General features: G+C 40.6%; 1 protein-coding gene across 10 annotated transcripts; it reads left to right on the forward strand.

Annotated features, from left to right (window-relative positions):
* The first annotated feature begins 462 nt into the window (after positions 1–462).
* Positions 463–14,772, forward strand: LOC103697069 (glucan endo-1,3-beta-glucosidase 4-like). Of its 10 annotated transcripts, XM_088721724.2 has the most exons (7): positions 524–782; positions 1,051–1,117; positions 10,732–10,876; positions 11,313–11,521; positions 11,765–13,012; positions 14,154–14,181; positions 14,265–14,772. In XM_088721724.2, the coding sequence occupies exons 5-7, from the start codon at positions 11,887–11,889 to the stop codon at positions 14,437–14,439; spliced, it is 1,329 nt and encodes a 442-aa protein (XP_088577850.2). In that variant the 5' UTR covers positions 524–782; positions 1,051–1,117; positions 10,732–10,876; positions 11,313–11,521; positions 11,765–11,886; the 3' UTR covers positions 14,440–14,772. The 10 variants fall into 10 exon arrangements, with proteins under 10 accessions (XP_088577851.2, XP_008777061.2, XP_008777063.2 ...); XM_088721723.2 differs by lacking the exon at positions 1,051–1,117 and having other exon boundaries at positions 469–782; XM_088721722.2 differs by lacking the exons at positions 1,051–1,117; positions 11,313–11,521 and adding an exon at positions 8,893–9,067 and having other exon boundaries at positions 505–782; positions 10,732–10,867.
* Positions 14,773–15,446: the final 674 nt, after the last annotated feature.

The raw sequence follows: 15,446 nt of genomic DNA on the forward strand, positions 1-15,446 counted from the left end.
GGGCAATCTTGGCGGCGCGGCTGCGGGAGAAGGCTTGGGAGGGGGTGGGGCCGTGGGAGGGGGCTCGGGAGCGGGCGAGCCGGGGCCGGTGGTGCCCGCAGGAGGAGCTCGGTCGGGGGCAGGGCTGCGGGAGGGGGCTCGGGAGGAGGCGAGCCGGGGCCGGCGGCGGCCGCAGGAGGGAGCTCGGGCGGGGGCGAGCCGTGGTCGGCGGTGGCGTCCTTTTCTTCTTCTCCTTTTGGGAATGGGAGATGAGGAGGGCAGGGGCATTTTCGGCCTTTTCAAAAAAAATAAAAGGGGCTCAAGGACCGGGAATTAAACTTGGTAAAGATATTGGATGGAAGATTTTAAGACCAGTCAACCGGGACTTTTTGTTATAGCGTGGTCTTTTGGAGGGTGGGGAATTAATTACCCCAAAAAATTATGTCAGCATCCTTATTAGTTACCAAAACTGCAACCCACCTTCCCCGCATGAGACAAAAGACGTCATTTTCGACTTGTTTTCTTGCAGAGCAGAAGTACACGAGGAAGAGAAGGCTGCGAACTCTCTGTACATTCCTTCCTGTAAACCCCCTTACCTGCACGCAGCTTTTGCTGCTAATACTCCGTGAGCCCACCGGGATAATCCCAGCAGCTCGAGTCCCACCTGTACAGAAAACTTCGCGAGCTCCGCCGACCGCGTCTCTCTTTTTATGCTCACTCATTCAGTCTCTCTGCTCTTCTCGTCTCTTCTTTGGCTCTTAAGCACTCTCCTAAGCGTTTCGCTGCAGGGAATCCTAGTTTAGGTGCTAATTCTTTTCTCTGTGTTCTTCTTTCCTTTTGCCATCTAAATTATTGGTTTCGTCTTTAGTTCTATGGGATTTATTTGCTATAGGGGAAAATTTATAGGTTTTCCGGAGTCCTTTATGTTTAATATGTGTCGCTTCTCTGCCTTGTAAATTTTATTTCTTTTGTGCTTTGTTGTTGTTTTGGTGATCTCTATTGTTTTCCCATGCGCTTTGGTTTATGTTGCTTAGCCATAACAAAATTTGTATATGTTGGATGATATTTTAGGTTTGAAGCGCAACACAATCCTTTTATGGAAAATTCTAACAGCACCTGGTGAATTTAGATTTCTCTGGTAAGAAGGGAGAGATAGAATGATTTACTTACTCCTACTGGAGGATATTTGCAAATTTTTCAACAGAGTCTGCATCTTTTTGGATTGCTTTTCTTTCTTTACTTCCCCCCTCCACCATGTATTTATTTATCTGTAAGGCCATGGGAGGTGCATGATGGTGCAGGTCTATTGCAAAATACTCTTCAAAGATTTTATGGAGGTCCATGGGCGCATCTTAGTATTCTTTCTTTTTTGTTTTTATTTAAGAGGAAGGGAAGATCTGCCCAAATCACCCAGCTCCAGATACTTGGAGATGCACTACCCAAGACTCAAATTGGGAGGAGTGTGACCACTAGGATGTCACACAATTCACCTTTTTTTTGTAATTTTATAAACCAAACATCCACTTTTGTAGAAAAAGGGTCAGGTAACAGATTTTGGGATCCAGGTCTGATGTTTCCGACGCTTCAGTTCAATCACATAACTACATTTACTACTGTTGGGGGAAAAATGGACCACCCCACAAATACAATCAGAGCACCCGAATCCGACGACAAGCATGACCCCGGCAAGCATGAACTTGGCATGTACGACCTCGGCAGGCATGACCTCAGAAGGCCGAGCTCAGAAGGCCCGAGCTTAGAAAACTGACCTCATAAGGCCGAGCTCCGAAGGTCGAGCTCAGAAGGCTAACCTCAGAAGGCCGAGCTCAGAAGGCATGAGCTCAGAAGACCGAGCTCCGAAGGCCGAGCTCCGAAGGCATGAGCTCAGAAGGCTGACCTCAGAAGGCCGAGCTCAGAAAACCGAGCTCAGAAGGCTGACCTCAGAAGGCCGAGCTCAGAAAACCGATTTTAGAAGGCCGACCTCAGAAAGTCGAGTGCGGAACGCCCACATAAAGAAGGGAGCACCAAATCCTTCATATTCGGAATCAAATCCCGCAGTCTCCGCCACCACAGCTGTCAAAATTTGAATTTCTACTATCTCAACCGATTGCCAGCTAATTTGAACGCCCGTGCCATCTAAGATAACTTATTTAATTCGAGATATGCGCAATCGCGATCAAGGGTGAGTAACCGCCACACCCCCTCCTATAAAGAGGGGGAAACGCTGGCGAGGCAGGGGGCTTCCTCCTCCACAAAAGAAAGGATTCTTTTCCTCCCCGGCTATTACTTTTTTCCATTACCTCTCTCCATTACTTCTCTCCATTACAAACCCCCCTCTGACTTAAGCATCGGAGGGCCGGTGTTGGAACCCCTGGCCACTAGCTTCTTGCAGGTCCGCCGGAGATAGCCATCCGCCGTCGTACCACCAGCCGGAGCTCCTCCTCCTCGGTCCGCGGTCACCTCCGGGTCCAAATTTCAGCAACAGTTGGCGCTAGAGGAAGGGACCGAGTCGTGATCATGAGACTCAGGAGCAGAGGAGCTTCTAATGCCTCCAGGCATCGTGCGCCAAGTCCTGGCCGCTCGATTCAAAATCCACCGCCGATGTGGTAGGTCCTAGCTGTGGAGAAAAAGAAGAGAACGATGGGAATGAAATATTTTATTCAAACCTCTCTTTGGGTGAGAGAAAACCCATGCACGTAGGACTCTTCTTCGGGCGAGAGTTAACCCAAACACCACTTCTATTCTCACGCTGCCTTTCCCTTCGCTTGTTTTCTCATTTATGGATCCCTTGACAACTGACTAGCGAAATAAAAGGCTGTCATGTCGGCACTCGAGTTCCTCTCCCTTCCACGTCTTCCGTCTAAATCGAATGCTTTCCTCGACGTGGTTACTCTCTTTTTCCTTCCCATTCTGCATGCCATCTTCCTCGTTCTGCATGTCATCCCACTCCCCTCGTCTTCGCAACAGAATCTTCGACGAAAACTTAGCTCCCTTGCAACGGACTCCTTTGCGTGCTTGGGACTCCATTATGGTGGATCGTGTGTTAGGGCCCTGGTCCAACGCCATCAGGTAGCGAAGGTTGGGTCTTCGAACCTGTTGCGGTCTGGTGGGTTCTGAGGGCGTATCATGATGCCTCCGGTAGATCAAGCTCCGCGGATCCACCCTGAACAGTTTGACATGGTGCAACAAGTCCAAGCACTCACTGCGGCCGTTCAAGGCCTGCAGCAAGTAAGAGACCAGCATGTACTCCCTCCTCATGGGTGCAAGTCCTCAGGACGGCGCTTGCGACGTCGCTCTCCCGCAGAGCGTCGCCATCACCGAAGCTCCCACCGAGCTCGAAAGGACGCCTCGGCAGGCGGACCTCAAAAGGCCGACCTGAGAAGGCCGAGCTCAGAACGCCTCCCCTAGAAGGCCGAGCTCAGAACGCCTCCCCTAGAAGGCCGAGCTCAGAAGGCATAAGCTCAGAAGGCCGACCTCAGAAGGCCGACCTCAGAAGGCCGAGCTCAGAAGGCATGAGCTCAAGAGGCCTCCCCCAGAAGGCCGAGCTCAGAACGCCTCCCCTAGAAGGCCGAGCTCAGAAGGCTGAACGCAGAAGGCCGAGCACAGAAGGCCGAGCTCAGAAGGACGACCTCGGCAGGCACAACCTCAACAGACAGAGCGCAGAAGGCTGATCTTAGAAGGCCTTCCCCAGAAGGCCGAGCTCAGAATGCCTCCCCCAGAAGGCCGAGCTCAGAAGGCCGACCTTAGAAGGCCGGTGCTGAGCTGAGTCCTAAGGGACTTCGAAGCTCGGGAGCCATCAAAATGTCTCCAAAAGGTACATAACGCCATTTTGGCTTTAAATAATTTCAATATTTTACCTATTTGCAGGTCGGAGAATGCAAAAGACAACCTACAGGTATCTCTATCTCCAACGTCGCCCCGCTCCGAGTGGGGGCGCACGATCGCCAACGGACGAGGCCCGTCTCCTGTATGTATCTCCAATAATGCCCCGACCAAGCTCGGGATGCCCGACCAAGCTCGGATGCCCCGACCAAGCTCGGGATGCCCCGACCAAGCTCGGGATGCCCTGCTGAGTCGACCGCGAGCTAAAGCTTCCTCGATCTCAGGAACTACTCGACAACGCTCCGACTAAGCTCGGGATGCCCCGACCAAGCTCGGGATGCCCCGACCAAGCTCGGGACGCCATTTCGACACCATTCGACACCCTTCGACGACATTCGACATCTTTCAACGCCTTTCAATGCCATTCGACGCCTCCTACGACAACGCGTCCCGATCTGAGTGGGGGCACCCAGCTGAGTCGATCACAAGCCAAAGAAGGCCGCTGAAGTCGACCTCGAAGCAGAGCCGCTTAGCTCGGCTTGGACAGCTCGGCTTAAGGCCGTTAGCTCCGACTGCACGAGAGGTACACCCTACTTGGCACATACATCTCCATAGATATTTGGCTATATTACAGGACGATCGACGATTGGATTACTTCCTTCGCGAGAGCCAAAAAGCAGCTCGAACTCAGAAGTCGGGGAATAGTGTTGGGGGAAAAATGGACCACCCCATAAATACAATCAGAGCACCCGAATCCGACGACAGGCGTGATCCCGGCAGGCATGATCTCGGCATGCACGACCTCGGCAAGCATGACCTCATAAGGCCGAGCTCAGAAAACCGACCTCAGAAGGCCGAGCTCAGAAGGCATGAGCTCAGAAGGCCGAGCTCAGAAGGCCGAGCGCGGAACGCCCACATAAAGAAGGGAGCACCAAATCCTCCATATTCGGGATCAAATCCCGCAGTCTCCACTACCACAGCTGTCAAAATTTGAATTCCTACTATCTCAACCGATTGCCAGCTAATTTGAACGCCCGTACCATCTAAGGTAACCTATTTAATCCGAGATATGCGTAATCGCAATCAAGGGTGAGTAACCACCACACCCCCTCCTATAAAGAGGGGGGAACGCTGGCGAGACAGGGGGCTTCCTCCTCCACAAAAGAAAGGACTCTTCTTCCTCCCCAGCCATTACTTTTCTCCATTACCTCTCTCCATTACTTCTCTCCATTAGAAACCCCCCTCTGACGTAAGCATCGGAGGGCCGGCGCCGGAACCCCCGGCCACTGGCTTCTTGCAGGTCTGCCGTAGACAGCCGTCCACTGCCGCACCACCAGCCAGAGCTCCTCCTCCTCGGTCCGCAGTCACCCCCGGGTCCCAATTCTAGCAACAACTACAGATCTAGTTGAGAGTGGATTTAGTTGTCACAGCCCAAGACCTCACCCAAAAAGGTTAGCTGGAAGGTATTTTTTAGGTTTCTTAGTCCTGTATAAGTACCTAAGATTTTCTTGGTGAATTACGATATAGGACTAAACACATGCCGACACGGGTCCTCACATTATCTTCCCATTTAATTTTCGATGTTCTTGTAAGGCTAAGGGCTCAAATTCATTCAAATCTAATCACAAGTACTATGATCGGCCCGTGGCTAGCCTCCATGAACTGGTGCTACAGTGTCTCCTTATCAACATAGGCTATGGGCTGAGTTCGTTCTGATACCATTTGTCACAACTCAGGATCTCACCCAAAAAGGCTAGCCGAAAGGTATTTTTTGGATTTTTTAGTCTTGTATAAGTACCCAAGATCTCTTCGACGAATAAACAATGTGGGATTAAACACATGCCCGCATAAGTCCTTACATTAGTAGACTTGAAAAATTGTGCACTTGGAGTTTCTAAGATTTCCTTCATAACTTGATTTTCTAGCAGAACTTAATCCATCCCCATCCCCTCCCCTCCTCCAGCCAAGCCAAAGGCATTTTGGAGTACTTTTTCTTATCAACGAACAGCATAATATATGTTCTCAACAGCTTTATTAATGAGTTATGGTGTTCTAAAGGAGGATTGAGTTTTGGATAGTATTACTAATTCATAAGTGTCTTTCGTTAATACATGAAGAGATCACTGGTTGCATTTGTTATTCTTGAATGCATATTTATCATTCTTGGCTAGAACCTATCATTAATTTATAATAATTTGTACATTTATCCATTTGTTTTCAGACCAAGATATGCTACTGGCCAATACGTGAGTATAGAGATTCATGATTGTCATTGCCCTTGGGATGATATCTTAGCTAATTTATTTTCATTGATGACTTACTCTGTTCCAACTTCTTATCTGGGTGTTTGATAACAAGACAATCATCTGGAGTTTGCTTATTTATGAAAAGCATTATTAGTGCCATGTACTAGTTCCCTCCTCCAAAAGTTTATTGCATATTCTTGGAGAATGTTAAATATTGACTATTGTTACCTACAATATAGAATTGGTACATGCTATTTTTTATGAAAAGGGAAAGTTCTTATTGTTCATAAAAGATAACTGCAAAACTAGTTAAGTCAAAGAGTTTGTGCTATATATAAAAAAATTGTTCCTTTTAAGGAGAATATAAAAATACTATATGAAGGTTATGTTTGCTCGCTGAAAAAGAAAAGAATAACTTTACTTTGAGCAAAAGTCTAGTTGGTAACTTCAAACATTTTCAGCATATTGGAATGTTTGCCTTTTCCTCTTTTCTGTTTCTTTCAGAAAGTACATTGTTTATTATATTGTGAAATCCATCTTACAATAAACTGCTTCATGATACCCTTGGCACAGTCAACTAATTCACTTACTCTTCAGCTCACTTCCATTCTCTAGAAAGTACATTTTTATTTCTTCTTGAGGGAATTCTTTGTTAATCATCTGATTCTGGAGGAATTGGTTGCGACAACCATGGTGGGGTGATTGCTTCTGGACATCCCAGCTATATGAAGTTTAGAATCAATCTAATAATCCTGATATGAATTCAGAAAAATCCTTCTTAGCCTGTTGTAAACCAGAAAATGATATCCAATTCAAAGATATAACCATGCTTTTGTTAACAGATCATGAAAAATACAAGGTGAATTTCCCTGTCAGAGTTTCTAAAAATGATTGTTTCAATGCCTGATTTTGCAGCATTTTTGTTTGCATCTTGAAGAGCTTGAACCAGCCAATGGCAGATTTTTGCATGCTTTTTTTTCTTGATTATTCCATAATAATTTGTAGTTGGTCGACTTACATAATGAAAAAGTTATTCTGATCAAGGATCACAAACTGAGATAGGCACTATTTTCAAACATGGATTTGTGTGTGTATACATGCGCACACACATTCATGTTTGAGAAGAGGTAACATGGGTAAATCTCTTTCATGCATAATTCAATCTCTTTTTAACTAAAACCTATCACTCATCAACAATCGTATATTACCAACTCATGCTCACAGAATAGGATATGTTATTATATAAGTAGGTAGCCTCTTTCTTGATTTTCTTCACTGTAATGCATTGTTCTTCCCCAACCTCAATAATTGAGTGTCGTTTTCATTCATGACTTGTCTAGTTACAAGATAATTTTCTTAAGTTGGTATTTCAGTTGACTAACAACTTTGAAGCCATTCTCTCTTACAATTGCTTTGAATTTATAGAGAGCATAGGTAATGGTTACTTATTTTTGGTTAGAAAATCATAGGTTTGGCATTTCTTATTTGTTATGAAAATACTGTATGTTGATTATTGCACTTATGTCGTGGTTTATGAATATCATGAAGAAAGTTGAATGAAAGTCTTGTAAGTTTAGCTTTTGAAAAGCTATATGATTAAAACCCTGGACTTTGAGCAATTAGATGTCTCTCATGCTCAAGTTTTTTCATGAATGTTTTCTACATAGATCCAGTTTGAGTCATTCTATAAGGAAAATCCTCAGAAAAGGATAGAAAATAGACCGAGCTTGTTTTCTGAGATTTAAAGATGAAATAAATTGCTGTGTCATTCACTTTTTTAAATATACACACACTCAAATTTTTATAATTTATAAATTCAGTCAAATAACTTTATGAAACTTTTATTTGCCTATTTGTCAGCATTCAAGGTTTTTATTTAAAATAATTTTTTCTATCTTTCGGTCAATAAATATTGGTGCATGTCCCACTTATGTAGTTGGTATATAACAGTCCAATGTCAGTGTTCAAATGTGAACATAAAATAGTTAGGCTGTGTGCATATATGCAGATTCATTCAAAGATAAAGGTTGAAGGGACAGTTAGTAACTTTACTAAATAAAAGTTTTTATTAATTTTTATTTTATTCCATTAAATATTTATTCCTTATATTTCATATGACTTTTGTGTGGTGCAAAGTTTGAGAACTTAGTTTCTGTTTTGGGTGGTCGTAGTGACTTTGAGCTTTGATATCTTCAGCTTCTATTTTGATAGTTTGGCAACAGAGATAAAGAAAATACAATAGGTCAACTTTGAAAATACATATATCATTTTGGAGTATATTATATTTTTTGTGCACTTTGAATGTTTGTTGCAACAGTTTTTGTCCAAAATTGTTATAAAAAAATAGATGACAAATCTCATCATATATCATTGATATATATGTAATCCTAGTGGAACCTTCTTTATTGTTGGTCAATCTTGTTGATGTTTAGCAGGTCTAGTAGGATTGATGGGTGACAATGGAAAAAAGACGGATTAATGAGTATTAAAATAATATGGTGATTGGTGAGACTGAGTTGTGTGCCAGTAAATACTAGATTTCTGATAGTAATGTTTGTTGACATCATTAATGCAAATATGAGAATATTTATAGTGTTTCATGGGTTTAGAAAACTCAAAGGTGTGGTTTTGTATTAATTGCATGACTATTATAACTTAATAAATGTGTTTGCCTCATGTAGCTCTAGAACAATTGTTGGTCCTGCATAATCCTGTGTTGATGCGCATGTAAGCTATGGCCAACTGACCAATATGGGCATGGAAAACTATATTGAACTTCGATGCACTTGTAACGAACAAATTCAGAAGTATATAACTTTATACTTCAAATAATCATTGTTTGCAGACTAACTTTTGGCGTTCAAGTCATGAGATCTAATTAACATTCTGAGGAAACATGTGCTCGATTTACCAAGTTATGCAAGCAGATGTCGTGCCCTGCACACATTACTAAAACTTCTAAAGAAAGCTGGATGAGCAGTTTGGAGAACTTGGTTTTTATCTTGGTATCTGGAATTGTGGTAAGCCAGTAAATAAATGCTCCACAAAAGTCACCACATGGCAACATATACGATATTGTGGCATCTGAGTTTCTTACCTGATAGAAAACTGTTGTTTCCATGTTTATGGAATCTGAAGGTGGAAACTGTGTTCATGCATTTAAGTCTAGTTCCATTATTTACTTGTAGTCTATATGAGATTATTGTCTGTTTGTTTAGAACATCTGGTGACTTTAGAATAGCTTGTGGAAGTCAGAGGTAGTGTTGAACAGAGATCTATACCACGTGAACCTTGTTAGCTCCTACCATTAAAAAAGCTCTCCATATGGGTTTAAACCATAGGATCTAATGAGCCTTTCATGACGCTAGCTAACCAGCTAACAAAAAATGATTGTTATCTAGTTGAGACTGACATGGCTGAATATATATAATTAGATCATCACTTTTTTTGGTCCATCAGTTTGAGTATAGGATCATGATATTGTTAATGAGGTCTAAAAGGAGCTTCTTCTTCATTTCATAACCATGTATTTAGATCCCAAGTTACTTTAAGCAGTTGGAAACACTTGGATGCATAAACTTTGGAAGCAGGAAAATTTTGGTGCATCAGTAAAGGAGTACTAAGGTAGTGAGGTTATTTATTTCTTTTCACTTAAAATGAAGAAAACATATAATATTATCTATTGGAGAGGATAAAAGCTAGGGCTTTGAGTGGGTCAGTTTGGATCAGATTTTGACTTGACCTAAGTCTGCTCGGTGTCTGAATCAGGTTGAGAGTTTGAATCTGAGCTTGATTTACCTCTGTTTGTGTCAGAGCAGATTGGGTTTAATATTTATTTTAGACATCAGTTTTTTGGTTCATTTTGCTAAAATAATAACCCAAAGACAAGCCATAACACAAATGTAATTGTACGATAAACATATCATGTAACAAGTAAACAGTTTTAGCAGTATGTGGGCATTAAAAACCTATTCCATGTAAGATGAAGCAACTAGTATACACGAGTCATCATTGACAACACTAATTGTTGGTTAACTATGTAAAATATATTATTAAAATTATATTAACCTCTTAAATTTAAGTCAAGTTTGGATTCTATGGGGAAGGACATAGTATATTAGTTTCAGGTCGAATTGGTTTTATATAAGTCTGAATGATGCATATGCAATCCATATTTGAATTTTTCTTTTTCCTCTCTAGCCTAGTTCGTGTGATTTTGGTTAGAATCAAGACAGGTGATTTTCATTTAGTTTCGGATTGAACATAGCTCTATTCATCCACTTGCAGCTCTAATAAAAGCAAAGTACAAGTAGAAGAATTCCAAAAGCATTTGTTGTGGTGGAACCATGGAACTTTCCCTCTCGCATTTCGAAAACTTAATATTTTTCTTGAGTTTCTTTTCATTAAAACCCTAGCTTCCAATTCCTATGTCATTTATTAGACTTGTAATTTGTAGACAAAAATTAAGTACTTCAATTTTTATCATTCTAGTTAATCAAAATTAGTTGTGTAGAAAATTATTATACTGTACTTGTTTCTCATGATTCTTACCATGACGTTTGCTTGAAATTTTAGTTCCTTTCTCCCACATACCCCTTAGTGTTGAAAAGAATTATATGTGAACTTTCCTATTTTGCTTCATTTAGTATGTCTATTGAATGTATGAATATCCAAATTCTGGCAGTTGTGAAACTTGAGAACTGGTGGCGAAACATTTCTGAGCTCTCTGTCTCAACTGTGAAGCTTATCAGGCCAGATGTTGCTACAAAGATGGCAGACATGCATATTGTTGCTCATCTTCATATTCTTCGTAAATTCAGGTGCATCAGGTAGTTGTTTAATTGTTTTTTCTTTTTCTGGGTGAAGGACACTTGTTTGACTTTATAATGAGAAAAAAAAAAGAGAAACCTTTTGAAAAATCTTCTTCATATAGCTCAAAACAATTAATCTCTCTGTGGAGAAAGATCAACTCAGACAGTAACTAGTTACCTTGCATCTGAAAAGCTTCTCATTTTATATCAAAATAAGACTAGTTTTCTGTTGGCTAAATACAGTTAAGTTTCCTTACAATATTTTAAAAGTCTAACATCATAATATTGCAATACTAGTTACTATCTGTCTTATCATGTTCTATTGCATAAATTTCTATATCTTGTTGTCTGGCTGTATCTGTATATATTCATCTACAGGCCATCAGGTAGATATAAAAATGATAAATTAGTGTCATTTCAACTGCTTTCCTGCTACCCCTACTGTTGTTTGCAGAAATAGTACTTCGGATATCCTGAAACTCTAGTTCAAAGATTGCCGTACCGGTAGATTCTAATGTATGCCGACGGTACCGTATTATATCTATATCGAACCAGTATGCGGTACAGAAGCGTATCAACACTCAGTACACTGAACCAGCTCCCGTACAGGATGTACCGATACCGTAATAGGATGGTACCAGTACAGGGTCCAATACTAAGATGGTGAATGTTGCTCTAGCCTATCAAATTTTTTTCTGGATGTTTTATTGTATGATTTATTCGGCTCCATTTCATGATTGCTTTTTAACCTATAGTTATCCAAATATATCAGACTCTCTCTTTTTATTTGCCATTTCTTTAAATAATTTTCCTACAGTCAGAAATTCTATGCTTCTCCATTAAGTACCATACTCTTTTTCCTTGCACCTTTTTGTTATTTAATGGTCATTTCTGCAAACTTCACAGGTGCATTCGTTGGGGTTAACATTAGGACTGATGTTTTCAACTTGCAATCAGCAGAAGGTATAGTGTCAGTTCTTCAGGCTCAGCAGATCAAACATGTACGCCTGTTTGATGCTGACCACCAGATGTTGAACGCCCTTGCAAATACTGGAATAGAGGTTATGATTGGGATTCCCAATGACCAGCTACCAGTGATTGGAAATTCCCAAGAAGCAGCAGCAGATTGGATCAACAAAAACATTGCAGATTTTCTTCCTGCAACAGATATTACTTGTATTGCTGTGGGTAATGAAGTTCTCACCACTACCCCTGATGCAGCACTCTTGTTACCTGCCATGCAATTCCTTCACTCTGCTCTGCTTGCTGCTGACCTTCATTACCAAGTTAAGGTCTCGAGTCCTCATTCCATGTTAATGATCCCTAAATCTTTTCCTCCATCCACAGCTACTTTCAATTTGAAGTGGAACTCCCTCATGCATCAGTTTCTCCTGTTCTTGAAGAATACTGATTCTTCTTTCTTGTTTAATGCCCATCCATACTATGGTCATACCAAAGGAGAGGATATCTTCACCATTGACAATTCTCTCTTCCAGTCCTTCCCTTCAAACAAGCAGATTATGGAACCCAAGACACCACTAAACTATTCTAATACATTTGATGCTATGGTGGTTGCTGCTTATTATGCCATGCAAGCACTTGATGTTTATGGCATTCCAGTTATTGTGACAGAATTTAGGGGGCCAAGGCTTGATGGCCCCAAAGAGCCTGATACTATGGTGGATAATGCATTGGTATATAATAGCAATCTTATTCGTCATGTACTTGATGATTCTGGCACACCAAGCCAACCAAATACAGCAGTTGGTGCATATCTGTACGAGTTGTTTAATGGGGGTCTCCAACCGGGGCTTGTATCTGAAAAGAACTGGGAGGATATGTCTTCGAACAGGAACACTCTGTACTCTCTAAGATTTGCAAGTCTAGCAGATGCTGGCACTAACTTGCAAGGCCTAGTGTTCTGTGTGGCAAATTCAAGTGCAGACACTGATGCATTGACACTTGGCTTGAATTGGGCTTGTGGGCCTGGTTCAGCAAATTGCAGCGCTATACAGCCAGGTCAACCTTGTTATGAAGCCAACGATTTGGCAGCCGTTGCTTCTTATGCCTACAATGATTACTACCAAAGAATGAAAGCAAATGGTGGGACCTGCGACTTTAATAACACAGCCATGCTCACAACTTCTGATCCTAGTAAGTTTTGATTCTGCTCTTTCTTAGTGCCCTTTTTTGAGCTTTGATTTTATGAAACTGAATTAATCTCTAGAAAAAGGGGATCAGGTTGAGCTTGAAGGAGCTTTAATGGTTAAGTAGGTATTGCTTTCCAAGATTGGCTTTCCATATATGGAACTCAAGAAAATCAGATAATGAATAAGAGATGCTACTTTTTCTTTGATGCACTAGATTTGGTCCAAGAAACCTAGTGATAATATACTAGATATGGTTAGCCAACTTGCATTAAAGCACCGTGGAAGGAAAATGGATCACTTTGGGAACCTTTGCTTCTAGATCTACGATTCTCACCAGATTTATGGTTTTAGTTCTTAGGACAGAAGGAGAGACAAAATGATGAGAAACTAGGAGATCTCGTTGATTCTTCCGTATACTCATAGCTCAGCACTGTTCTTTTCCAAAGGCGAACATTATTTCTTATTACTGTCTATAATGTAGTGTCATTTTACAACTATATCATCCGAACGCCCACGTACAACTTTAAAAAAACTACTTTGAGTTTTTCAAAATATACAGTTAGCCTCAAATTTCTACCATGACTGCTTGTGGCTTTGAGATGAAGCCCAAACGTTTTTTTTCCCCTTTATCGCGATCACTTCAAAATAAAAGTTCCTTTGGGATGACATGATTTCATGTTATTAAAATATCCATCTATGTTGTGAAGGAGCGAAAATAAATCTACCACCATGAAATTGTTCAGGTGATTGGCCGAGTGTATTAATTCAACTGGTTGTGTTTCTGAACTTCAAAATCAGCACATTACGCATTATCCTTTCCATTGCTTAACAAAATTGGTGATCAACGTATCTTATGGTACAACATAGTGTCTGCCAAAAATTTAAAGAAAGTGAACCATGAATCACATGCTAGGTGTAGATGGATCTCTTGGCTGGATAACATCTTTCATATGCACACTGACTGTGATAGGCCATCGAATGATTGTCCATATCTAAATCATGATAACTGCTGGAGGGGTATTCTCTGTTTGAAAATACCAAATTTTCATTCTTTGGTCTGATAGAAGTTAATTTTATGTCTGCAAGCTATCTTCTTTCTCCTTGTCATATGAACACTGATCTATTTACTGGTTTGCATTCTCCAGGCCATGGTTTGTGCATCTTCACAGGAAGGTCAGTAATTTTTTATAATCATCTGATATTTATTATTTGAACTGAACATTTTTGTGCTTCTTTTAAATGACATTCATTTTTAGGGACAGCATAGCACCAAACCCGAGTCCGAGCAACAGTACAACTGTAAGTCCTGGTAGTGCTGGATCCGGCGGCAGTATTGCACCATTAAGCCCTTTTGACGGTGTTGCGAAGCTGCAAGTTCTTAAGATCACCTATCTAATTCCAGTGATATTGTACTTATGGTTTGACATGTAGAGAACATTGGGCACCTCTCCAATGTTTCCAAGAGAGAGTACTATTTAGGGCAGGGAGTGCACTCGCCATGTGATTATGAGCTTTCAGAGATATGGCATTGATAGCTTGTTTTTCATCTCTTCTAGATAGTTATTTATTTTTCTCTGTTTTTCATTTCCTTCTTTCATTTTTTTTCTTTGTTTCATCTATGATTTGATGATGTACTAATGTGTTAAATTAAGATCTAGAAATCTGCTTAATTTTCCTGTAATTAATAATACCAGGAATAAAGTTCTCGTAGAACTAGAGCTCTGATAGTTCCAACTATAAAAACTCAAATTTTACTTGCTGTAACTGGAATTAGTGCTCAACTGCTCCCATATATTACCTGTAATTTTGTCATCTCTTGCTGCCAATGGGGCTGCCATTCTCTCAAAAAATATTAGGGCTGCCTTATGAACCTAAAATTGCAAGTGAATTTTCACTGATAGAAACGAATGAAAAAATGTCAGTTATTGTAACTAAAATTGTAAGAGCAAACTATTGTAATTTGATCCGGATTTTGATTTAAGATAAGCCTTCAATATGATTGTCACGCCTCTGATTTGAGATCGCGAATCGAGGGTCGCAGCAACTGTTCCATACTTATAGGAAACTTTCTTAACAAGCATGCATGTCAATTCATCATAATATTATAACAAGCAGCAGAATAAATTTAAATAATTAATATTTAAATTTTATTCTAAATAACAAATTTAAAAGTAAATGTTTTACAAAATTTAATAATATTTTAAAATCTTGTATTAATTCGAAAATAAAATCTAATGTAAATAAAAATGTCAAAATTTTGTTTCTGGTCACTCTTGTCTCACAAATAAAGATGTAAAAACAGTAAAACATAGATTCATATTTCATAATAAAGTTATTTTCATGAAAATATTTTTTCAACTATTTTTCATAATAAAGCATGATTTTTATAATACATACGCTGATCCATTATTTTAAGAAAAGCATGATATTTTTACAAG

Source organism: Phoenix dactylifera, chromosome 5 (genome assembly GCF_051530095.1).
Source record: "Phoenix dactylifera cultivar Ajwa chromosome 5, Ajwa_hap1_PhDact_Kaust_v1.1, whole genome shotgun sequence".
Classification (NCBI taxonomy): domain Eukaryota; kingdom Viridiplantae; phylum Streptophyta; class Magnoliopsida; order Arecales; family Arecaceae; genus Phoenix; species Phoenix dactylifera.

Bases quoted from the DNA above. Each gene is read 5' to 3' on its own strand.
- LOC103697069 (XM_008778839.6), top strand. From the start codon at position 10,804: ATGTTGCTACAAAGATGGCAGACATGCATATTGTTGCTCATCTTCATA. The intron at 13,013-14,153 runs GTAAGTTTTGAT...TGCATTCTCCAG, and splicing joins GCTCACAACTTCTGATCCTA to GCCATGGTTTGTGCATCTTC. The intron at 14,182-14,264 runs GTCAGTAATTTT...ATTCATTTTTAG, and splicing joins TTGTGCATCTTCACAGGAAG to GGACAGCATAGCACCAAACC.